At 40.5% G+C, this 25859-nt stretch overlaps 1 protein-coding gene across 5 annotated transcripts in view; it reads right to left on the reverse strand.

Moving 5' to 3' along the window:
- Positions 1 to 2339: 2339 nt before the first annotated feature.
- The window catches only part of FLRT2 (fibronectin leucine rich transmembrane protein 2), a 92472-nt gene continuing 68952 nt past the window's right edge, over positions 2340 to 25859 (reverse strand). For all 5 annotated transcript variants that reach the window (XM_034993076.1, XM_034993073.1, XM_034993075.1 and 2 more), the window contains one exon: positions 2340 to 7070. In XM_034993076.1, the coding sequence (XP_034848967.1) occupies positions 4685 to 6667 (1983 nt within the window). In that variant the 5' untranslated portion in view covers positions 6668 to 7070 and the 3' untranslated portion in view covers positions 2340 to 4684. The remainder of the gene's footprint in view (positions 7071 to 25859) is intronic.

Consider the following 25859-nt stretch of genomic DNA (forward strand, 5'->3'; position numbering starts at 1 on the left):
AAGTTGTCTTCAAGGTAGGAGAAAAGGAAAAATCCTACTACTTTCTTCATCCCTGCATCATCAGGAAGCATCCCACATTTCTTTTTAACATTAACAACACAAGTATTGCCTGTAACCCAATGAACTTACTCAGATAAACGCAATGTGGTTTTCTTTTAAAATAAGCTTTTACTGAATATATCAACAAGGTACTGTATAGTGTAAAGTGAAGTTTGTAGTTAACAAAGTGTACGACATGGTAGGTCTCAGCGGATGTGTAATGCAGAATCTTCCAGGCCCTTGCAGTCCCTTGTCAGTGAGAACACACTAAACATAAACCAGAAGCAAATCAACATATGGTTCAAACAATAACAAATCATCGGGATTAACTTTCAGTGAATATATACTGGTCCTAGGAAGGACAGACAGTGGCGATACTTTCACCTTGCCTCAAAAAGATTATAAATCTTACATCCTATGGATATTTTTATAAATGCCTCGGTGTGTGTGTTTGTGTGTGTGTGTGCATGCGTGTGTGTGTTTCATGCTAGTTTAAAAATGCCTGTTGCAATGGCCTTGCTTTGTGCTCTTCTGGTGGATGTGCCACTAGAAAAAGAAAAATGAAAACTATAGCACAAGAATCTGATCCGTTGGTTATAACAACAGTATCATACATGTACAAATCTTTCTCCCCACAATCTGTGACAAGCATCCCTATTGCCAGCAATTGTCTTTTGACCCTGCTGAAGAAATCAGAGAAGGGTGTAAACTATAGCATTCTTCATTAGTATTTTGACTTAAAAAAAAAAAAAAAGAATATCAGGCCAGTTTTGACAAAGATTAAGAACTAGGAGAGTGTTTTGTTTTGTGTTTGTATCTCTTTCCCTTTGGGGCACAATGAAACTGCTTAGCTTGCCCATGAAGCAGGAAAATCATGGGCAAAACCATTCTTCTCACGTTCTAAAGTAATGCCTCCTTGTTGTAGGTTCCCGAAAAATGCTATAAACAAAGATGTCAATGGCAATTAACCACTTCGTGGTCAAAAGTTACACTGAGCTCTCCAGCTGATGTTCCCCAAACTAACCCAGCAACTGTTCCCCGTAACTTATGTTTGGACTGGGTGTCCTGCTGGCTACATGCAGAGCTGGTTCTCCACAGAGGGGAAGTAAGCTGTGATCTTGTGAAATGACTAAGACCATCATGATCTGCACTGATAAGAAATGGAGCCTTAGAATTAGCTACTTTGTTAATAATTTTGCCAGACTAGTCACATCACAGGGTTTTTTGTTTTGTTTTGTTTTTTGTTTGTTTGTTTGTTTGTTTCTGTTTTTACCTCAGGAAATATATCTAATATATTTTCAATGAACATCCAGATAACTAGAAATTGCATTATTTCTCATGGGATGTTTTCCACTTCTCACACAGGGAAATTAGGCAGGGAAACACACTTTTGTCTCTGCCCGTGACTGTCTTTTGTGATGAGCTGTTAATGCATTTTTGAGGGAAGCCCAGAGCCTCTCTCTGTTCAAGCACATTTCCCCAAACAAATAGGTATTAATGACAACCCTAGGTATGAATAATAACATATTCATAATAATGAATATTCAACCCTAGGTATGAATAATAACAATAACATCTGTGTGATCATGGCTATACCTTTTCCTTTTAGAATTGTTTCTGCACAGTGACAGTTCCCTAGCTCTGAAAGTGGCTGTGTATTATCTGATCACCTTGTTTGGTCAAATGGTATCAAGCTCTTTATAAGCCAGTAGCTTATGTATGGCTTTGTTCACAGACTTGGCCTGCACTTTCAACTGTGACTCTTGACTAATCTCAAAATACGAACCAATGACAGCAAGAGAGGCTAAAGTACAGAGTAGAACACATTCCCGTGACTGAAAATGCCAGTCAAAGCCTAATCCAACACTGATGATTGGTTATTCAGCAGTTTTCCTAAGACACATAAGACATTACAAATCCCGTGATGTGCTTTCTATCCTGCTGTAAGTGAGAGCCCCGGGTATGTTATGACAAATGGGAGATTGATCTTAGATTTAGCAATCTCTGCCACATTATGTGCAAGATCAAAGTGAAACCTATTAACTACATTCTATGTTTTCTGGAACATCTTCTAGCAAAGGAATCATTTCAAGTGACTAGGTCTTCATTGTACCAGTTAAGCCCCAAATAATTCTAGGAATCCCATAAGACATCATAGAAACCTCTCCAACATTGGTCTTCTTGGCCCAAAGCAAAACGTTTCAGCAGCCAAATATCACACCGGAGTTATACACGCAATAGAAATAAATGAGAATGATTATTTTGTGGATCAGAGAGAAAAAAACCCTCAGAAATCAAAGTACCATCATTTGAACACAGAGTTTTATCTACACAGCCAAGGGGAAGAGCACAGTGGAAGGGAATTATCCAGTTAAGTACACAAAATCCCATGTCATTGTCCTGAATGTTACATGGCTTACTGTTACACTGATCACCTTCACAGACTGTCTTGTCCCTTCGCTGTGTGGAATTAGCTTTAAAAAAGCAACAGCCAAAATTTGCTAGCTAATATACTAAAATGGAAACCTAAGTCACTTTAGAATTAATTCAAATTAATGCATAGCTAATTTCAGCTCAACTGCGGTTTCGATTCTTGCTTCTACAACATTATAACTTCAGTTATATTTTCTGCTTATTCTGAGAGACAAGGGAGATTAAAACATATAAGTTGGGGGTACATTATTAAAGAAAATAAAGCTCTTACTATAAAGAAAAAACTTGCATAGCATTTTATACCTAAACTCTTACAAAGAAGACACATCACAGTTCTATTTTGTTAAAAGTGAGAGAGAGAGAGAAAAGCAAAAATGATTGTGACATTAACTTCATAGGTCCCTAAAAAATGGCCAGTGGTAAAGGAAATATGCAACACAGTGAAATTTGACTTTAGAAGGAATTTTCCAAGGGTGTGTGTTTTTTAGATAATGTATGCAATCGATAGCCCTTCTACATCTAAGGGATGAAAAGGAGTAAATTATACATAGTTTGTGAAGATGGGCATTGCTTCCAAAATATCTAGAGTTAAGCACAGACATCCCTCCCTTCTCTATGCCCTCTGCTCTATGCCCCACTCTGCCAAGATTAGGGGAACAAGCCTATGTTCCCTGACTTGTTCATTTTTCATGTTATCCTGTTAATAAAAGATTGATTATCCCTCTATGATTCCCAAAGAAGAGGAACATCCAAGACTGAAAAGGAATAAATGAAATTTCAAAAATGGAACAGGATCAAAGTCAGTCCAAGGTGGAAACTCAGTATTGCTTAAAAAACAAAACAAAACATTATTTCAGCCAGCTTTGATGTGTTCCCATAGAATTATTAACACTGAAAATTACTATACATTTTAAAGTGTATAAGTATATACGGATATTTTGTGCAACCAAGACTGGCATCCAAAATTTTCTTTCAAATTTTAAGCAGAGTGGGAGAAAACAAACAAACAAATGTAGCATAAACAGCTAATTAGGAAAATATATGTGAGGTGATTGGAAGACAAATTTGCGAGGGGATAAAGATATTAATTCAAGCTATTTCAACATGATACTAACACAGTCATTTGATAAAGTAGAGCAGAACTGCTGATCACTTGTTTTTGTCTAAATGGTATCAATAGTTTTTAAATAACAAGTTTAGTATATTCCAAACACTAATCTCTTGTTGGTCTAAATATCATGTTGACATAGCTGCAGTGAATCTAACCCAAATAATTCTCATTATCAAAAATAATTCCATTCAATATAATTCTTCCCGTTATTTTATTAGCCTCTTCTAAAAAAGTATTCTAGAATATATCTCTGTTGAATGTGATTCAACCTGACATATGATTTGAATAGTAACACTTTTAAAGGGAGTTTTCTTGCTGGAACATCCTACCTGTCCCTGAAGATGACCGAAATCAGACTCAAGTCTCTAACTCTGTTATCACATAGAATCAGGGAAGCATGAGGAGTGATTTTTAAGCTCCTGGTCAGAAAGCCAATGCCCGGGTTTGAAGTTCTTTTCCAAACATGTCACTTGCTGGATTCTGCCGGGTTGGGTTAACTTATCTTACAGGAACGGGCTTCCTCGTGATGCTTTTCTATATTTCCTGCTTTGGGTCAAATCAGGGTAACTACCTCCTTTCTGATATTTCGAGATTTTTAACTTCTCTTCCAGATCAGGAAGTGCAGAAATAGCATGAAGGTATCTGGGCCATTTCTTGTTTTACCCACATCACTTAGCCTACCCTGATGAGTTCACTCTAATCTGCCCTTTCATCTGACCACCGACTGTAAGAAAGGAATTTATTCTGACAGCTTCCACAGCAAAATGGTTAATGTGCATCATGAGGAAGAATCACTCCGTCTTTTGCCTTGGCGTTGGGTTCTCATTGTACAACCCTGTACAGTACTTCAGCGACATTTTTTTTTTTAAGATTTAAAAAGCAAGGAGTTACAAAACTGTTTGTAATTAACTTGAAATAGAAAAGATAGCACTTTTTTTTTTAAATCCATTATATAGTACACCGTATAAATTACAGAGTATTCAAATGCACAAATGCATCTGGGTAACATTTATCAAATGTAATCGCGTGTCTCTCTGTGTACACACGTGTGTGGTCGCCAGAGTCTCACTGTCCGCCTTCCTGACGCCGGGCCTCTGGCGGTCACGTGTGGCAGTGCTCCAGATCTGGAACATTGCTGTTGCAGTATCGCATGTTGTTGGGGATATGGCAGTCTGTGTAATTAATGCCCCCATTTGGGGTGTAAATGGGCTGCAGTCTGAAATCTCCTTTAAGGAGCTGATCGTTATTTAAGGAGACAATCTGAAAGCTGGTTTCGGTCATCTCCAGGATGGAATTGTCCTTCTTGGTGCCTGCCTCGCAATAGTCGTCTTTCCGCCGGCCCCGGTTGTATTTCCACTTCTGGGACGTGTAGCGCCCCTTTTTGTGCATGTGCCAGCAAAAGACACTGAGCAAGACCACGAGCACGAATATCACTGCGCCCCCGATCAGGCCCGCCAGCAGGAAAGGGGAGCCCATGCTGTGGGAAGTCGTCTGCTCATGGCTGGAAGCAGTATTGCTGCCATTGTTCAAATAGGAGGCATGGGTGGTGGCCTCAGAACAAATGGTATCTTCCACAGCTCGGTAGTTAAAAGCATCCAGGGGCACCAAACAAATCCGATAGGTGGATCGGGGCTCTAGGTTAACCAGGCTCAAGTGCTGCTTCTCACCGCTGACTATGCGTTCCTGGACGATGCCCCCTACTAAACTGTGGCCCATTTTCACCCATGTGAGTTTGTACGCCATCACAGTAAAGAGAGAGAGCCAGCTGACTTGAATGGACGTGTCGTTCACAAAATGGATAGAGAGTTGGATCCGTTCAGAAATAGGCGGTGTCACTCTTTCTCTGCCGTCCCAGTCAGGAATTGTAGGCAGTCTGGCGGTGGTGGGAGTCAGGGGTGTATAGCTTCTGCTGGGGGTAGGGACAGAGAGGGTGGGGGGCTGAGTCGTTGGAGAGGCTGTACTTGGGGCCGGGGTAAAGACAGGCAGCCCAGGGGTCGTGGTGGGGCAGGACAAAAGATTCATATTCAGCTCCCTGACAGCCATCCCCCGGACTTGCTCGGGCCCTTGGCACATGAAACCTCGCACGTTGAGAGATGAAGGGATGTATTTGAGCCATTCCGTGACCCATTTAATGCTGCAGTCACAAAACCAGGGGTTATTCCGAGCAGTGAGCTGCTTCAGGTTGGAGAGATTATCAAAGACCCCTTGAGTCAACATGCGCAGTTGGTTGTTGGATATATCCAGCCGTTCTAGCTTGCGCAGACTTGAGAAGGCTGTCAAAGGGATGTGGTTGATCTGGTTGTCCTGCAGGTAGAGCCTGATCAGATGTGTACCTGGGAGATCAGGAGGGGGGTGGGAGAGTGAATTCCGAACAATTGAAAATTCCTTGAGCTTGGTGAGATGGCTGAAGGTGCCCTCGGCAATGCCCTTGTTGGTCAGGAGGTTGCCGTCCACAATCAGACGCTCCAAGCTCGTGAGGTTCTGAAAGGCCATGTCTGATATGACAGCAATTCGATTTTCATCCACTCTTAGCTCTTGCAAATCCACAGGAAGCCCCACAGGCACACTGCTCAGGTGATTCTTGGATAGAAACAACAGTTTGAGGCTAATAGCCTCCCGGAAGGCCCCGTCTTCCACCCCCACTGTGGATATCGAGTTGTCATCCAGGTGAAGCTCCTCGAGCTTCAAGAGCTGGGCCAGAGCAGCCCGTGAAATGGTCTGAATGTTGTTTTCCTGCAAATGGAGAACTTTGACGTTCTTGGGAAGGTTCATGGGGAATTCATCCAATTGGTTGCCATAAAGGTAGACCGTGTGCACGGACCGGACGTTGTGCAGTTCTGCAGGAAATCCGGCATTATTAATTTGGTTGTTGTGGAGGTAGAGTACGGTTACGCCCTCCGGGATCCCAAGAGGCACTGAGGTCAAGCTTCGCTCATTACAGTAGACAAAGTTCCTATCACAACGGCATACACTAGGGCACGCTAAGATTTTTGACACTTGTGAGTAGAGCCCCAGGGAGATGAGAAGCCAAGATTTCAGGAAAAAAGCCCCATGGCTGGGCCACTGTGTAGTCTGTAGGCCCATTTCTGAAGTACAGAAACAAAATACAAGGTGGTGGGGAAAGTAAAAAGAGGAAAAAAAAAAAATATATATATATATAACAAAACCAAAATGACTGGACAGGGTTCTGTTAAAGTCCAGAACTCCAACTAGAGGAAAAGTCTCAAAGGCCTGTGGTAAACGAATTCTCCTGTGGTCTCTGGTTTTATCAGCCTATGTTGTCTTCTTTGTTACTGTCCTCCATGTGAAAAAAAAAAAAAAAAAAATCAATAGGGAGAATTTTCCACACAGGCAATGAGTGAAGCCAAGTTATCAGCGGTCATCAGGGACCCAACTGGGCAGGCAGAACTAGAACTCCCTTCTCGTGTTGTAGATCAGTTCAGCGTTGATTAGACTCTGAACTTCTTGGTTAAGCTCAATCTGCAATCTGTTGTAGGAAAGCAAAGAGAAAAAAGTCAGTTAAGGGTCCTAATGGATGAAGTGCTGATCTAACTCTTTGCCCTTCAAGAACAATGTGCCTGGGACCAAATGACCAGAGGCAGGAGTTGGCGTAAAGTGATGTTTTGAGTGACAATAATTTAGTTGAGAAGGTATTCAAGAAAGGAACATGATTCAATTATCTGATTTTCAAAGGAAAACCATACTGTTACCCTCACCCTCAGTGATCATACTATGAATTTTACATCCCAATCAGTACCTTCTCTTAAATATCCATTTGCATATCCAAATAGAAAAGTGCAAGGAACACTGTTGAATCCACTGAATCAATAATGATGATCACCTACAAATCCAACTGGTCATCTTGTTTCAAGATGACACAAGTGACTGAGTAACTAATACAATTTGAGGGCAAACACATGAAACCCTTTCTAGTTATAAATAAACAAATGCAAGATAGGGACTGATAAGGTCGTTTAAAAAGATGTGCCCTTTTGGTATGATGCTTAGAGAAATTAAGTCAGTCAGAGAAAGAGAAATACCGTATGATTTCACTCATATGCAGAATTTAAGAAACAAAATAGGTGAACACTGGGGAAGGGAAGGAAAAATAAAATAAGAGGAAAATTGAGAGGGAGGCAAAGCATAAGAGATGGTGAACTCTAGGACACAAACAAGGTTGCTGGAGGGGAGGTGGGTAGGGGGATGGGGTACTTGGGTGATGGGCATTAAGGAGGGCACTCGATGTGATGAGCACTGGGTGTTATATGCAACTGGTGAATCACTAAATTCTAGCTCTGAAACTAATTTAAAAAAATAAAATAAAAGATATGTCCTTTTCATCTGACACTGAGGGAGAGGACTAAAAGTAACGCACAGAAGCATGCATGAAGGCAAAGAGATTTCTCTTTTCTTCCCCACTTTTTGCCTCTTCTTTTTTTTTTTTTAAGATTTTTATTTATTTATTCATGAGAGACGGAGAGAGAAAGGCAGAGGGAGAAGCAGGCTTCCCACTGAGCAGGGAACCCCATGCGGGGCTCGATCCCAGGACCCCGGGATCATGACCTGAGCCGAAGGCAGACGCTAAACCATCTGAGCCACCCAGGCACCCTGCCTCTTCTTATCTTTGTCTTTCTCCAAAACAGCTTACGCATGAGTTACCAAGGAAAGCGACTGGACTCCTGTCCATGATACGTTTCTGTTTATTCCTTCTTTTGGGACCTCCGGGTACAGATGAGATACACCCTTCTGATCCCCTTAAGAGCTGCCAAGCTCATGACTGGGAATAAGTTATTTTTCAACACTACTACTTTCCTCACATCTGTGAGGGTTGTTTTTTTTTTTTTTTTTTCCTACTTTTTAAGAAGGACCTTCAGCAGACTTTGACACGATAGAAGTCCCAGTTGGGGAAGTAAAGGCAATCCACAGATAGTAATCATGCCTTCCTGCTCCACAACGTGTCCTGTCTGTTTTTAGATCAGAGAGGTAAAGCAGTTAATTGAAAGGTGCTAGATTTGATTTCCTTACAAAATAAGCTAACAAGACCGGACATGGCAAGCTATGAGTTTCTTAATTCTCACCAACAGACAGAAACTCAAAACAACTTGTATCTAGAAGCACACAGGACCTATTTGAAACTGTTCCCTTAGCTATCTTTAGAAAAGTAATTTAAAAAAGAAAAAAAAAAACACAACACTGTAAATGCTATCTAAGTGTCAAGGATATTGTAAATTTGTTCTACAACTTAAAAAAAAAAAAAAATTGTGAACCACCTAAAAAATGCCTCTGATGACCTGAAATGCATGTTTTATTGTTCGAAAACCTTTAAAAGGAAAGGGGAGGAATAGGGAATCTTTGTCCAGGCAAAACAGACTGAGCTATGACTTTATTAAAAACCAAACATTATTTGGGGCGACTGGGTGGTTCAGTCGGTTAAGAGTCTGCCTTCGGCTTGGGTCATGATCCCAGGATCCTGGGACCTAGCCCGCATCAGGCTCCCTGCTCTGTGGGAAGCCTGCTTCTCCCTCTGCCACTCCCCCTGCTTGTGTTCCCTCTCTCACTGTGTCTCTCTCTGTCAAAAAAATAAATAAAATCTTTAGAAAAAAATATTTAATTTGTTAAAACTTACAAATATACATTTCACCGCTAGACAGGAGCCATCCCCCAACCCCCCAGCAAAAATCTCCCTATCTGCTTAAAGAATAATTTATAATACAACTGGGATAGTTTAGGAAAAATGAGTTTAATATCATCAGCCTGATGTCATCCTTAGCTCGGATTTCAAATTTTTAAGCCATCTCAGTGTTCCCTAATTTCTAACTACTCAAGGGTGATCCTGGTCCAGGAGTGTGATCTCAAGCTGGGAAGTTGTTGGAAAGGCGGAATCTGCATATTAGCAAGAACCTAGGGAGTTATGTTAACATTTGAGAGGCATTGCCCTAAACACAGTAACATCTTATTTAATCATTCAAATGTTTTACTTCCTTAAATATAAAACAAATGCAAGAGCATGTCAAATGACTCTTTAGGAAGAGTAAGCATAAGGCATACTGATCACTTCTGTCCCCAGGAGATAGTCTCAGATTACATCTTATACATAAATGACAGCTTGCATGTGGAGTAGTGCAATGACTACACCATACCCTTGGCCTTCACAGACCCTTGAAAATGTACATCTGAGTGACAAGCACTAATGCCCAGTAGGAGCTTAAAAAGTTATTTGTAATCAGGGCAGCCCACTTGATAAAGCAGGATTTATTTAAGAACAAACATTTGTTTGGTGCTATTAACATTTACTCTTCATAACAGGTAGGGAAGTGAGACCGAAAGATTAGAACCTAACACAGTTTCGAGTATTCCACAAGTGGCAGGGGGAGTACTCCTTCGAGTATTCGAGTAGCACACAATAAATAAAATTTCCAAGAGAGAAAAACAGCTGCTCCAGTGTTCTAAGTTCCTAAGTAAAAAGAATAGATGTTTCTTAACTATGTTTACAAGCCAAGTTTTAAGGCCCTGGAAACAATGAGCTAATTCTTGAGGATGACAGAATTTGCTTAGAAAGTTCATCAACTAACAACCTCAAAGTAATAATCACTGGGAGATAACAAAATACTCAGATTTTGGACCTGGAAACTACCATGCTTCCAAATTATACATTTGCCATTTGCCTGCACTGTGTCTTATGGAAGGAGGGGAAAAGCCCCATCAGCCCATCCTTTGCCCCAGGCCTTGATCTCTTGCTGATGTACTCTACTTAAGAGTGCTTCTTTCGTAATTATGTAAGAAGAGGATGTGGTCCTGAAGAAATCCTCTAATAGGATTACTTCGGACAAACTGTCACTGTTTATCCACCTTAACAGAAGAAAAGTCCCATCGAGATCAGGATGTGTTGATCAGCTATGACAACTTCAATTCCGAATGAAAACAAGCTCTCAGGGTTTTCTTTGAACTTCTTGAGAATCCCAAAAAATTACAGAAAAGAGCAGATTTGTTGTGATCCTTGGATCAATGACAGCCTATATATGTCAGCCAATATACTGTATCTTTGTTCAAATTAGTGCAAGTGTAAAATTACAAACATATAGGCAATAATGACTTTTTTTTTTTCATTTAAGTAGGCTAAAATTTCCTCTATATTTTCAGTGCTAATTCCTACCGAATACTAAAAGCAGAAATGCTTTCAGACCTTAAGCTGGAGACTATTCATAAAGAAAGCAGTATAGTAGAACGGTCAAAAGCACAGCCCCTGAGTTCTCATCCCATCTCTGACACGGAATAGCCGCATCATCTTGACCTTTCATGCCTTCCTTTCCTCACCTGAAAAATGAGGATAATAACAGTTCCTAACTCATAGTTTTCTTGGGAGAATTAACTAGGATAGTATTTGCCAAAAGCTTTCATGATGCTGGACACAAGCAAGAACATAATAAATATAAACTGTTACTCTCCCTAATTATTATTATTTATGTTGTCCAAAGAGGTAAACTCTAATGTGTATTGCAAAATAAAATCACCTTAAACATACCAAGTTCTATGCCTTTCCATATACTCCAGAATTTCTCAACCTCAACACTATTGACATTTTGGCCTGGATAATTCTGTGTGGGGCTGCTGCCATGAGCATCCAAAAATGTTTCCAGACATGGTCTTACATATGTCTCCTGGGGTGACAAAATCACCCCCAGTTATGAACCACAGACCCACACCATCTTAGAAGTACCTTAAAGGTTAGCATTATTATTCTAATTTTATAGAAGAAATTGAGCATCGGGTTTCTAATAAATAGAACCTAAAAAAGCCTCTTGCCAAGGACACCAAGAAAACATGAAAATGTAACATGTCTGTCATTCACTTATTCAACCAGCATTTAATAGGGCACTAGAATGAGGATACAGTCTAAGGTGGAGCTAATGTGGATTTTGGCTTCACGAGTTTGACTAAAGTCAGTGAGGGGAGAGAGAAATGAATAAGCAGGGAATTATGGTACTATGTAAAGTGTTCTAATACTAGGGTATCAAAGAATTATGGTTGTGCTTAAAGAGCTCTAACCTAGTCCCCGGGGTATCAGGGAAAATGCTGCAGGACAAGGATTGTCTATGTGATGATCTGAAGGCTAAAAAGGTACAAGCAAGGGAAAAGATTCCAGAAGTGCTGCACATGGACCCAAGCTGGTTGAAATCTGGATCAAGAGGTGAAAGTCATGGGATGCCTGGGTGGCTCAGTCGGTTAAGCGTCTGCCTTCAGCTCAGGTCATGATCCCAGGGTCCTCAGATCAAGTCCCACATCGGGCTCCCCACTTGGCAGGGAGCCTGCTTCTCCCTCTGCCTGCCACTCCTCCTGCTTGTGCTCTCTCTCTCTCTCTGACAAAAAAATAAATAAAATCTTAAAAAAAAAAAAAAAAAAAAAAAAAAAAGAAGTGAAACCCAGCCCAGCGGAGAGAAGAAATAAAACTTGGACAGCACAGCATGTTCTCCCAACTCTTCCTGCTTCTCACTCAGGGAGTCCTGTTTCCAGAAGATAATAAACAAACCCATGTTTCAAGGTCACTAGCCATTTCCATGTATAAGTCTCTAAATATTGGGAATAAAAGATTTTGCTTTACACTATGAGTTTCAAATATTGAGAGCAAAAGTTTTCTTCTCCCCCCCACCCCTTCCTATTTGAATACTGCACCGAATATGCTTCCTCTCCAGGAAACTAGAGATTGTGAAGAATGGTTTAATGGAAGGTGTTAAGGAAAAACAAGAATTTTCACTGAAAGTAGAAAACACAGTTTCCAAAGGCTGAGTATAAATCAACACGGAACAAATCCTCTTTGGAGACCCCAAGAACCTGGCCCTGCCAGTCTGTTAAAGCTGATTGTAATGGCACAGTTATTCTGGGCTACTTTACTCTAATTTAACTCTTTTCATAGGAACTGAGACTCAAAGCATATAAATCATGTAAAAGCTTTCAGCAAAGTGTTTCTCTCCCAGTGCTAAGAAGATTTTTTTTTTTTTTAATTAATTCCAGGAGCCTGTATTCCAGGAGCGCTTAATAAACTCAGACTCTAAAAATCATAGTTCAGAAAATAAGAATTGTCAACAAGCCCTGCCGATTGCATAATATAATGACACGAGGACAAACCCAATAAAATCTTAATGGTCTCAGCGTTGGCTGGATTGTCACAAGACAGTGCAGTGCATGGAATGCTATGAATGAGAAAGCTAACCTGAAGAGGGATTCTCTACAAAAGTTTCCCTGGGTACCTGGGACTTAGCACTTCTGGAGATAGATAATTTATGCTTAAAATCAGACACACAGGTGCAGAATCCATAGGCCTAACTACACTACAAATGTCTCTGTTACAATCTGGAAACACTAAAACAATTTATAGATCTTGTGCACATTTCCACATCCCTGAAGATAGGTTATAAATACTGTTCCTATAACAGTCAGGAGAGTTCTATGGTTAGCGGGCCAAGGTGTGGGGATTAGCAGAGGAATTTGGGGAAAAATAAAACAATAGCTACCCCTTAACTTAAAGCCATTTTTCCATCTCATTCACTGACCCTCAACCAAGCTCCTTGAAGTTTCTCATTAGACAAATATTTTTCTTTGCTAAAACAAAGAGAAAGAAAGAAGGGAAGAGGGAGAGAAGGAGGAAAAGAGGGAAGGAAGGAAAGGAAACACTTTATATAAACAGTTGACAATTCCCTGGCTCCAGTCAGTCTCGAATTGAAAATATTAAAATTGGACCAAAAAAAAAGAGCTATTCTCCTGGCAAGCATAAAATTCCCTAACACATTTGAAGAGTTGTTCCCCCATGGTTTCCAATGCAGTTGGTTCAAATAATAAGTTTAGAACAAGCAACCAATGTTAAAAACTCAAGTGCATAAACTTTGAGGACACATTCATCATTGTCACTTGATGTTCTACATCCATTAGAAAGCCCCCACTCACCATTCCTCGGTTCCATTAAAAATCTGCATATCTGGATGCAAGACTGGGCCTTCATGGTGTTTAAACTCAGGGGTGAGCAGACACTAATAGAGAAGAATTTTACTGAGATAGCACCAATACAATTAAAGAAAATAAATAAGTATACAGTCCATAAAGGATGGAACCCCTAGAGCCCATATCTATATATTTGTCAATCCATTTCCAAAAAAGGTACTTAACTCAATTATCCATCCATCCATTCATTTGGTCAAACAAACATATACTGAGCACTTCATGTTTCAAGCAAGGAAAATAGCTGGTTTCTTAGGCTCTTATCTCTGAGACGGACTTTTTCCCGTCATCTGATTCAGAGATTCTCCAACCCCAAGGGTCATCAAAAACACTAGGGGAAGATGATGGAAAAAGAGGGTTTCTAGGTACTACCCTGCAGATTTTTGGTTTGATAGGTCTTCAAAGAAGGCTCTGCATGTGCATTTTGTCAATATTCCCCAGATGGATCTGATGATCAACCACTTTAGGGCTCAACCACCCAGACACCCACTATAAGGACATGGAAGCAACTGGTTTTTCTCTTTTTTGGATCAAATTGACTTGTAAGAGGTGGAGCTGTAGATGTGGTGGCCTGGCAAGAGCAAAGGGTTTGGGGTAAGTTAAAGTTTGGGTTTGACCTGAGCTCAGCCACTCTTCAAAAGCATGACAACAGGCATTTGACTTAACCTCCTTCAGTCTCTTTGTTCATCTCAGGAGGGGATAATAAGCATTGCTCACAAAATTGTTGGAAAGACTAGAGGTAATGCATGTGAAGTAACTAAGAATACCAAGTAGGCACTTAATAAAGTGCGCTGGGCTCTGGCGACGGGTGACATGGATAGCTTTCTGACTTGCCAGTGGTGTTAACTTGGGCACATCGCTTCCCCTCCCTTGGCCCCAGTTAACTGATTTGTCAATTGGGGAAAATGGTAGTATTAATCTCTCACAGTTGTTGTGAGGCTGTAAATCATTTCAAGTGTTATTGAACATGTGGAAAACATCCACTCATTATGTGTTGGCCATTCCCATTTTAACTCTAAAAACCAGCAACAATAACAAAAAGCTTCCTGCACAGGGAGCTTTTGTCCTGAATTTAGTAGCGAGTTGGTTCTTTTGAATCCATCAAATTTTACTTTCCTCTTTCGTTCATTGATCATAGTTCTTTCTTTTGGAGATATACACATACATCTTCCCATCCATCAACACTGCGAATATGTGGAGACATTTACCGGGTCTCTCAGATCTTCTCCTTTCCTATGTAAATGTCCCATTTCTTTCATTTGCTTCAGAATCTTAGCAATGCTGATGCCTCTGTGTCTTGGTATGTGCTGCCCAGAATGGAAATGGTGCTGGTCACACCATGTGAGTCTTGTTTTCCATTTCCAAGACTCACATGGTGTGACCAGCACCAAGTACGACCCAGCAAACACATGGGGAGTGCCCACTCCCTGCCAGGCATAGGCCCGGTTACTAGAACGATATCTATGGCACAGGCCCCGTGTTTGAGTGTCAGTTGACGTCAGGTCAAATAACTCTTTGCATAAAGCTCTTTATAATTCTAAAAGCATTTTGATATGTTTCATCTCATGTAATCCCACAACAACCCATAGGAGATATGTCTACCAACCTCAACGAAGTCTACAGAGATGAAGTAATTTGCTTGAAGTCATATGGATGGTATGAGCAGAGGACGGTATTATAAATTTTCCCTAAGAAAATACTAGCTACTGGTATGATTTTATAAATGGTCTTAGTTATGATGGTATTAAAACCAACATGCACTTCCCTGCAAAAACAAAAGTCTCTCCTTACTCATTAAAAGTACAAAACTATCAGTAGCCTGGCATCTGAAGTGAGTAAAACTCCCAAGATGGACTAGTGCATAAATAAAGAGTAATTATGCCAGGGAACCCACTGTCTCTTCTTCCCTGTGACTCCAGGGTTCAGCAGGAGTGGGAAACTAAGCTGCAGCTCAGCTGAGGGGCAGCAGCAAGGTGCCAAGGATTGGGGGAGTCTGAAGGACTTGAGGCTGTTGATAGGCTGCTAGCAAAACAGCAAAGTTTCCTTGCCTACTTCATCTCAAAGAACCCCAAGTTGGCTGTCACCACATTCTACAGCTTGGGAAGGTCTTTATGTGGGGCCACTGCGGCAAAAGCTATTGAAGGAGTAAAGCTAGTCACCAATTGCCCAACACATGGCCACCTTCTGTATACTAATAGTTTGGGATGAGATGATGTAGGTATCAAGAATTCCTTGAATTCCAAGGGAAAAAAATCTGTAGAAAGTGAGATCAGTAATCTAACAAACAGTAATTTTAAGAAAGATCTTGCTAGATCATTTTTTTTTCATTCTGCAAAGGACCTTTTCTAAACAATCCCATAAGAACACCTGACTCCAGAAAGTCTGAAAGATTTCTTCTTCTATCATCTGTCCTGTGAACCAAAAATGCAGTGCTCACTCTGAATACTTGTGTCCCTTTCCATGCTGCCCCCTAGTCTGTCATGACCCCAAGCATTCACCTACAGTGGGGGAGAGGGGAATGAAAAGTCATCTTCTTTTCTTCCCTTCTTCCAACCTCCTTTTCTTTTCTTTTTCTTTTTTTCTTTTCTTTTCTTTTTTCTTTTTTTTTTTTTTTTTTGAGAGGCAAGCTATGTTGGGGCAGGACAAGAGATTTGAGCTTGCTATTTACACTGCCCTTAATAATTCAACAGAAGAAATAAGCAAATGACTACAATCACTTTATGCACCACTAAGCCTCTGGTACATTTCCAACTTGAGTTCAAATTCAGCTAAATATTCAAATACTGAGTGCAATACTCACAGAGCCATGAGAAATAAGTCATTATTATCCAGAATTTGCAAATCTGTGACTTACTCAAATTCAAATAGTAGCAAATCCTAGCCATAGAATCCCAGTTCAGTCTTTCTGATAAAAAAGAAAAGAGGGCACCTAGGTGGCTCAGTTGGTTAAGCGATGGCCTTCAGCTCAGGTCATGATCCCGGAGTCCAGGGATTGAATCCTGCATCAGGCTCCCTGCTCAGCGGGGAATCTGCTTCTCCTTCTGACCCTCTCCCATTTTATGATCTCTCTTACTCAAATAAATAAATGAAATCTTTAAAAGAAAAAAAAAAAGAAAACAATTTGGTGCTCTTCCCACCACATTCGCCTCCTATCTTATTGGGTGTACAATCTATTATTTCAAAAATTCTTCTGCCCATTATTCTTTCATTGCACCTTGAATCAAGCAAACAAATCCACCCAATCACAAACCCAATCTCCCCTGCGCTTTCCTGAGTTTCAGATTCTCACCAGAGAAAGTCACCTAATAGCACCCATGAGGTCTACCTTAAATAAGAAATCACTAACCTACAGTGAGGCCGCCCCCCCATCTAGCAACGCTGTTCTACTTCTCTGGAAACTTCTCCCTCATTCTCCTCAAAGATGGAGTCAATCTTCACTCTCCTTAAATTCCCTAACTTCTCCTCTCACTTTCAGTAGACAACCATGACTTTAATCTGAAGATGAGCAGAAGACATCAGACAGGATCTCTCATGTCTTTCTGTTGCCAAACATCTGAGTCCATCTGCGTCTGCATCCACTTTCTTTTCCTCAAAGGCTGAGCACTCCATCTCTCTTGTTGAGCCCTTGCCCCACAGGCCTCTCTAGAATATATCTCTCTATGTTCTCCTTCCCTGTGTATCAACCTCTCTGTCTCAAACTAGATCTATTTTTAAACATTGTCTAGGGGTGCCTGGGTGGTTCTGTCAGTTGGGTATCTGACTCTTGATTTTGGCTTAGGTCGTGATCTCAGGGTCATGGGATCAAGCCCCGAGTGCAACTCTGTGCTCAGCACAGAGTCTGCTTATCCCTCTCTCTCTGTCCCTCCCCTTCTAGCACTCTCTAAAATAAATAAATAAAAATCTTTAAAAAATAAACATTCTTTAGTATTTTCCACTTAAAAAAAATAATCACCCCCCTCCAGCTGTTGCCCCATTTCTCTTCTAAGATTTAGCCAAACTTCTAGTAAGATTGGTTCATAATCGAATCTCTGTTTTCTCACCTCCCACCCATTTCCCACCATCACTCTCCACACTGGTTCCTGTCTCTACTTTCACACTAGCATGTCTCACTGACATCAATTATCAGTCCTGGGTTGGTAAATCCAAAGGGCTCTTGCCTGTCTTCTTTTTTCTTTATCTTGCAGCATCATTTAGACCTGCTGTGCATGCCATTCCTGAACCATTCTCAATCTCCGGTAGCTATGACATCATAGTCTGTTGGTTTTCCTCCCATTCCTCCTATTTCCTATTTTGCAGTCTTCCTCTCCTCAATCTAGGCATTCAGTGTGAGTCCAATAAGCTTGGATCCAGGTGCTCTTCTTCTTCTCTTTCTATAGGACATGGCAACCAAGCCCTAAATTTAAATTGTCATCTGTATATGCAAATAAACTACAGTCTCCATCTTAGCTTCCCCTCTTAGCTCCAAACACCCACTTGACTTACTCATTTCAGTGTTTTAAAGGCATTTCCAACTTAGCATTTGCAGTTTCAGACACTTTTTTAAGAACCTTCCATACAATGACTCATAATAAAGCAATACATTTAATACTGTTACTACCCCCACAGAGAGAAGGAGCCCCAAGTTAGGTAGCTTCTCCAAAGCCGATCATGAGATAAGGGACAGGGAGGAACAGAATTTGAACTCAGGCATGAGCCGCAGAGCCTTGCTCCTAACCCCTTTCTTGCTTCCCTGTAAGCTCTACATGGGCAGAGGCTGGACTGCTTTTGCTCACTACTGTTTCCCCAGAGCCTACAAAGGCAGATGTCAGACATTCAAGAAGTGTTTATAGAATAAATAGATGAATCAAAAAGCAACCTTCAGATGATTACTTTGCTTGAAGAGGCAGTCTGTAAAAACTCTTTGACAACTTCAATCTGAGGTCTCATAAGGAAACACCAAGCTAATATTCTGGAAAAGGCTTCAAAGGCTTTAAGCAACCCTAACCTACCTGGAGAGACTGAGAGATAGGTAGAGAGATGGACGAATAGTCTTCAAATAAAAAGAAACTAGATGACCTTAGAAAAGGGCATAAAACATGCAACTAAAAATAATTGTAATTGCCATAGCACTATACTTGTTTTGCAAAATACATCAAATTCTGTGCTCTTATCGACTGAAATGGGGTCAGCCTGACCCATTATTATGAACTTGGTTTGATGAAAGGCACGTCTAATCACCCTAGATACCTAACTTTTCAGTTCTATGATGATTGTGACCCGAATTCAGATAAGTCCTTATGGTCTACTACAGAAACTCTGTGTTTCTAAAAAAAAAAAAAAAAAAGAAGAAGAAGAAGAAAGAAAAAAAAGAAAAGAACAACAACAACAAAAAAACCCCCCAAAACAACGACAACGAAAAACCCAAGTGTTCCTTCTCATATAATGCCAATAGCTTATAAATATTTACACAAATTTCAATGTGACAGTTCAACTGTGCTTTAATTGCACACCCCTTTACCATTCCGCATAGTTAGAATCCATACAAAATAGGTCGGGAACTTTAAGAGCTATAAAAAAGCTCATGAAAAAAATAAACTGAATCCAAAAATATAAACATGACCCATTTTCCCACCAAAATATTGCACCACATATGTAATATGCATAATGAAACAGAAAATCTTGTTGTCTCCTTCACAAGGAGAATATAGATTTCAGTCAGTGATATTGATCAGGCACATGAAATGAAATTGCATAGTGTGTATTTGCAGGTGAGTTACCTGGTTTTGAGTTTAAAAAATGAAAAATTCATTGCATAAGCCTATTTTAGTATCATAGGGATGGCTCTGAATGTAAATGGTATAAAATTTCCTCACTGAATAAACAGGTTTTACAGAGCGCCTCCTCGTCTTCTGAACACCTGTCACACTGAAGTGTCAGGCTATGTTCAGGGGACTATTTCTGGATTTGAGGCATGAGAGGGAAGAAGAAACAAAAGAAAGATGATGATTTCCTATCCTTGACCTTCTCCTTTTCTCAAGGGCATCTCGCCCAGCATGATCAGATATGGGATAAAATAAAATCAAGGGATTTCCCAGACTGAAAATTAAACCCCAGATGAGAGCCATTAGTATTGTCCAGTGTAAGCTTCACACTACACAAAAGGAATCATTCAAAGCAAAATATTAAAAATACACAGCAGATTTTAAAGCTATCTTTGGAAAATCGACACTAACAGCTTTTCTCATCTGAATGAAGTGTTAAGTAAGATATGTTTCCCAAACAAAGGAGAATTTAAACATACGAACAGATCCTTTTACTGGTTTACACACAGTCAGAGCACTCCTTTCATTTATGAACATTGCGGGCTTCAAACTTTATCCCCAATGCAGAAAGTTTATATTTTCGTAATTATATGCTGTCAATCAATTTCAACCACTTAATTCTTTGTTTAAAGAAAAGATCTTCTCCCCCACCCCCGACAAACACACACACACACACACACATCAGAACATGATGACCTTTTTTTTGTTTGTTTGTTTCTTTCTTTTTATTAAGAAAAGCAATCTACAGCCTTACTCAGTGCCACCCAGGTTCAGGTACACAAAGCCACCACCAGAGGGAGGCAACACAGCTGAAAGGTCGTCCCAGTAACGAACACACACAATCATGCAAGAAGACAGTTTAGACTGGTGTTTCATCTTTGTCTCAGCTACTTGATAAATGTCCAGAAAAGAGTTCCAATCTTCACTTCTAAATGAAATAAAAAACTCAAGTATTAGAGAGTAACATGATGTTTGGGATGATAAAGCAGATTAAAATACTGAGATCGATGAGGGCGGCATCACATGCATGACATGAGATCAGATTACTCATTGCTTCCTTAGCCACACTCTCACGCTTGACTAAAATACGGGGTCTCCATACCCTTGGGAGTATCATGATTGGTGTGACAAGGTTTATCTTCTAAAGGATTACATCTAAATGGCAGGTCTGTTCTCTGAGACAAAACATTCAAGAAATAGGTCAAGGAAAAATACACTTTGAATGGGCAGCCAATTAACATGATGTGGTTTCCTCAAAAAACCTTTCCTCACTAGGTCCCTGATTATAAAATTATAAAATTTTATAATTATAAACCAATTCCTTTGTATTAGAATGCTACTCTCTCTAGAAATCCAAACATTCTTGGCAGACATTCTAAATCAAGTGAAGAGTATCTGACCTTTGCCTAGAGCTAGTATTTCTCACTCATTAATTCATCAAATAATTCTTGAGTGGCTACTTACTATGTATCTGGCACAGGATGGGATCCTTGTGATGCAAAGTTGAGAAAGATAAAGTAGTTATACTCAGGAAAGTAACATGTTTAGAAAGCAAGACAGAAAAGAAACTACACACATGAAACAAGAATGATAAAGTTGTGAGCAATGTCATGAAGGAAATAAAGAAGGGTGACAGAATATCACTGTGGGTGATAGGTGTGGGTTTAGATATGGCGGTCATGGATGACATCTTGGAGAATGGGATTCCCAAAGAATGAGGAGTTGTAATGAATGAGGGATCTGGGAGAAGAGAGGGCAGTGCATGGGAAGAAAGAGGCCAACACCATGTCTAGGCATAATAAGAGCAGATGCAAAGGTCCAAGGGAGGAAGAACCTAACCTCTTCCTGGAATGAAAAGACCAACGTGGCTGGCATTTATTTAGTGAGGAGTAGAGTGAACAGAGGGCCACTGATAGGCCTGTTTGCACAAAGTCTCATGGCTTTGGAGAGCCATTTGGATTTATTCTAAGGGTAATGGGAAGCCCAAGTTTAAATGGACTAGAACAGGGAAGGTATGGTGAGAGAAGGTAAGGATCAAAAGAGACAACTTGAATCTGTACAGCAAAGAGCTGAAAGAAATTTTGGGGGAAGGGATAAAGTAGAACAGAAAATGTTATAGAGAAGAGGAACCTGGCGGGGGGGCAAAGTAAGCTCCATACTCTGTCAGAATTTTCTTTCAATGTCCCATTTCAGGATAAATAACCCCCACATTTTTCAGCTGTCTCAAATTCTCTTTGGAAATAGATGAAATATAAATAATAAATAAATAAAAGAAATACAGCTTTGACTAAACAAGAACTTTAAATACAAAGTGAGGTACCCATGCTGGGTAAAGACAGCCACATAATTAATTAGAATGGTCTCTCCCCTTCTATCCTGAGCACTGAAGCCAGCCACCCTGTTTAGCATAATGTCCCTTTCACTGGGAAAGGTACAGACCACCCGCTGTTCCCTAGCAAGTAAATTGCTCCCTACTATAAATTATTCTATGTGGTGAGGAAAAGCACTGACTTTATAATTTTTTTAATTTTTTATTTCTGAAGCTATGAGCACAGCCTGGAAAACAACCCTAGTTAATTTGAAAAAGCAGCTTTTAATGGCCCTACTGACAAGAAATTTGCCAGTGCTGTCCAGGGTTGGGCAGGACTGCATCATTCCAGAGAGGTTGTTCTGTCTCACTTGAGGGGGGTGGGCACTGCTGCCTGGCTCCCTGCAGTGAGGATGGGCCCCACTCAAGAGGGGCAAGAACCTGGGCACTGTCTGTTTCCTCCTGAAAGCTCATGTGCTTCTAGAAACAAGTCTTTTTTAAAAAAAAAAATTTAATTTGTATTTTTTTAGACCCAAGTCTTTTGCTTCATTTTTTTACAAGAGATGAGTTGGTCTTTTGAGGGACTTATGGGGTCAGAAACTGGAGACTTAGGGTCAGGACCTAATGGAGAGATTCTCAGGTGAAATAATCACCTCCATTAGCTTCCTTTGGTTGTTGCTAAGCCCTAACCCTAATGTTTCCTCAGAATGTTCTGTCCCCTGACTCTCTTGATCACTATTCAGGGAAGTCAGAGTATGGGAATAATCTCAAAATCAGTGAGAATTCCTCAAACTGTGACTGACCACAGTACCACCGTCAGACCTGTCTGTGACTTGCACCCTCACACCAGGTCAAGATGTGCAACGGGCCAAAGGCCATGACCATCCAAAGCCTATATGGCCCTTCCAGGCTATGCTCTTGAGATATGCTCTTGAAGGTTGCAGAAACCTTCTCCCAGGGCCTGGACTGGCTTCTCAGCGGCCAAAATAAATATCCATTCATTCATTCATTCATTAGTTCACTATTGAATATCCACACATGACAAGTAGTGGATTGTTATGGACGCAGTTGTGCCCTGCAAAACTCATGGGTTCAAGTCCTAACCTCTCGAACCTCAGAATGTGCCCATATTTGGAGACAGAGTCTTTAAAGAAGTAACTAAGTTAAAATTAGGTCATTAGTGTGGCCCTGATCCAATATTACCGGTGTCCTTCCAAGAAGAGGAGATCAGGACAGTTACACAGAGAGGAACCATGTGAAGACACAGGAAGAAGATGGCCATCAACAAGCTGAGGAGAGAGGTCTCAGAATCCTGTGGATCTTGATTTCACCCTTCTTGCCTCCAGGATTGTGAGAAGATAAATTTCTGTGGTTTAAGCCACCCAGTCTGTGGGGCTTTGCTACGGCAGCCCACGTAAACTGGTAGAGATACCTCACTTCGATAGTTCACAATGCAGTGGAAAAGAAAGATATGCCAGAGTCAATTGTAAAACGAGGTGATTGAAAAGCAGCTCACTTATGCCCCACTCCCACAGCAGGACTGCAAAGCAATTTGTTTGTACACCGCTGGAAAGTCTTCCTTCTGGACCTCCACTCTGAACCGGATTTCAGTTTCTAGGACTTCAGCATTCTCACTCTTGGAGCTGAAAATCTTCTTTTCTCAAGTACCATGGTCATATACCCCCAGCAGTTCCAAGAATCTATCCACCCCCTATTTTTCAGGCCAGCGAACAATGACTTCATACCTCTGATGACAGTCCATTAATAAAAAATGAAAACTGCTAAGAGGTTATTAAGAAAAGTATATTGTCTAACTCTAATTGCTCTCTCAGGCTCTAAAAATCATTGATGTGCTTTAACCCTTTGCCGGTTTCTCTGCATCAGCAGCTCTCAAATCTAAGTGTCCATCTCAGGGTGGCGTTCATCTAGGGGGGAAGGGAGCAGGACTCCCAGGTCAACTTGCCCAGTCTCATAATGAGTCGGCCCCACTCTGACACAGTGCCCCACGGCCTTGGCTGGAGAGGAAGCGTAGTCATCTGACATACAATAAATCACTCATTCTCTACAAGGGTGATACCCTCCCCAAGGTGGGTAAAAACTGGTTCTTGGGGGAAAGAGAAGAAAACCTTAGATATTATGATAGCTTGTGGCCTTTTAAGTGGCCACACGACACAAACAGACATACTATATATACACAATATTAAAATGTCACAAGGGAAAGGGAGCTTTAGGAAAAGAAAATATCTAGGCAACCTTCTTAGAGGAGCAACAACAAAAAAAAATTGAGAGATACTTGTATAGACTGGAAGTAAGAATACCAAGCATGGAAGTAAGAAGAATAGCTAACATGTGCTGAGTGCCATGTAAAACTGAAATGCACAGCACCGCATGCTTGAGCTTTGTCAACTCACTTAATTCTCGTGGCAACCCAAGAAGTAACTGTTATTATTATATTGACATTCTACTGATGTAGATATGGAGGCATTAAGTGTTTAATTTTGTGAAGGTTACACATCTTAGATCTATAGTGGCTGGGATATATGTAGCAGAAAGCTCCTTACCAATATGCCACTTAATCAATATACCTAAAAATACTATGCTCGCATACCCTCACTGACTGCACTGATTGCATATTGGACGCTGCTCGGATAGTCTTCCAGTACCTCCACACCTGCTCCTGACTTTTTTTTTTTTTAAGATTTTATTTATTTGGGGCGCCTGGGTGGCTCAGTTGGTTAAGCGACTGCCTTCGGCTCAGGTCATGATCCTGGAGTCCCGGGATCGAGTCCCGCATCAGGCTCCCTGCTCGACAGGGAGTCTGCTTCTCCCTCTGACCCTCCTCCCTCTCATGCTCTCTGTATCTCATTCTCTCTGTCTCAAATTAATAAATAAAATCTTAAAAAAAAAGATTTTATTTATTTATTTGAGAGAGAGAATGAGAAAGAGAGAGCATGAGGGGGGGAATCAGAAGGAGAAGCAGACTCCCCGCTGAGCAGGGACCCCGATGCAGGACTCGATCCTGGGACTCCAGGATCATGACCTGAGCCGAAGGCAGTCGCTTAACCAACTGAGCCACCCAGGCGCCCCTGCTCCTGACTTTTGAGCTCTATGTCTACCAAGAGTTCCAAACCATGTTATGTTAGTTAGGCTTCTGTACTGTAATTATACAATTAGAATAAAGATTTTGTAAAGCAATAAAACAGAAGTACAAGAAGGGAGTTACTCACATGAAAACACGGTTGAATAGTTTAGAAAAACTAGGTATTTTTTTGTTTTGTCTTGTTTTTTTTTTTTTAATGGCAAATCAGTTAAAGTTGCCAGCACATTAGGGAAGACAAAAATGGAGAGAGCAGGATCTTAAAGATCTGTTTCAATTCTACACTCAGGTTACTCTCCTAGTGCCTAAATGTTTTAATTCCAATATAAGAAAGGAAACCGGAAATCAGAGTTGGTGCATTTGGGGAAGAAGACAGTATTAATCCAATCAGGTTCCATATGCAGATAGAACCCTGGGGCCTACATCAAAAGACTGGCAAATTAATGTCCTCTTAAATGGTTTTGTTTTATGTGTATATAAGTTATTATTATTTTTTTATGATTTCTTAATTAAAATGAAATAACCATCCCGATTGTGTCTGATATGGGTAACTTGTACACTATAGACATTTTCAAAAGCATATTGTCATTCTATCAGCCCTAAAACCTAGAAAAGCTGTAATTTATTATTGAGGCAAAAACTTAAGCAAAACTGATGAGCACCATCCAATGGAGGCACCTACCATTGCCAAAATAAATAATGCTCTTTATTTCCAACTAAAGCTGTGAGTTCTTGAAAGGCAGAATGTAGCTCAAAGAAAACAAAACACTGGGCTCCCTAAATGACCTTTCTTTTTGTCCTAAATGACCTTTCTTGATGAAAAAAAAGGAAAGAGAGAAAGAGAGGGAGAAGGAGAAGGGAGGGAGAGAGGAAGGAAGTGAGGAAGGGAGGGAGGGAGGAAGGAAGGAATGAAGGAAGGAAGGAAGGAAAGGAAGATGAAAGAAAGGAAGAGAAAGAAAGAAAGAAAAGAAAGAAAAGAAAGAAAGAAAGAAAAAAGAAAGAAAGACAGAAAGAAAGACAGAAAGAAAGAAAGAAAGAAAGAAAGAAAGAAAGAAAGAAAGAAAGAAAGAAAGAAAGAAA

The sequence above is a fragment of the Mirounga leonina genome, unplaced genomic scaffold (assembly GCF_011800145.1).
Source record: "Mirounga leonina isolate KUSES-001 unplaced genomic scaffold, KU_Mleo_1.0 Mir_82, whole genome shotgun sequence".
Classification (NCBI taxonomy): Eukaryota; Metazoa; Chordata; class Mammalia; order Carnivora; family Phocidae; genus Mirounga; species Mirounga leonina.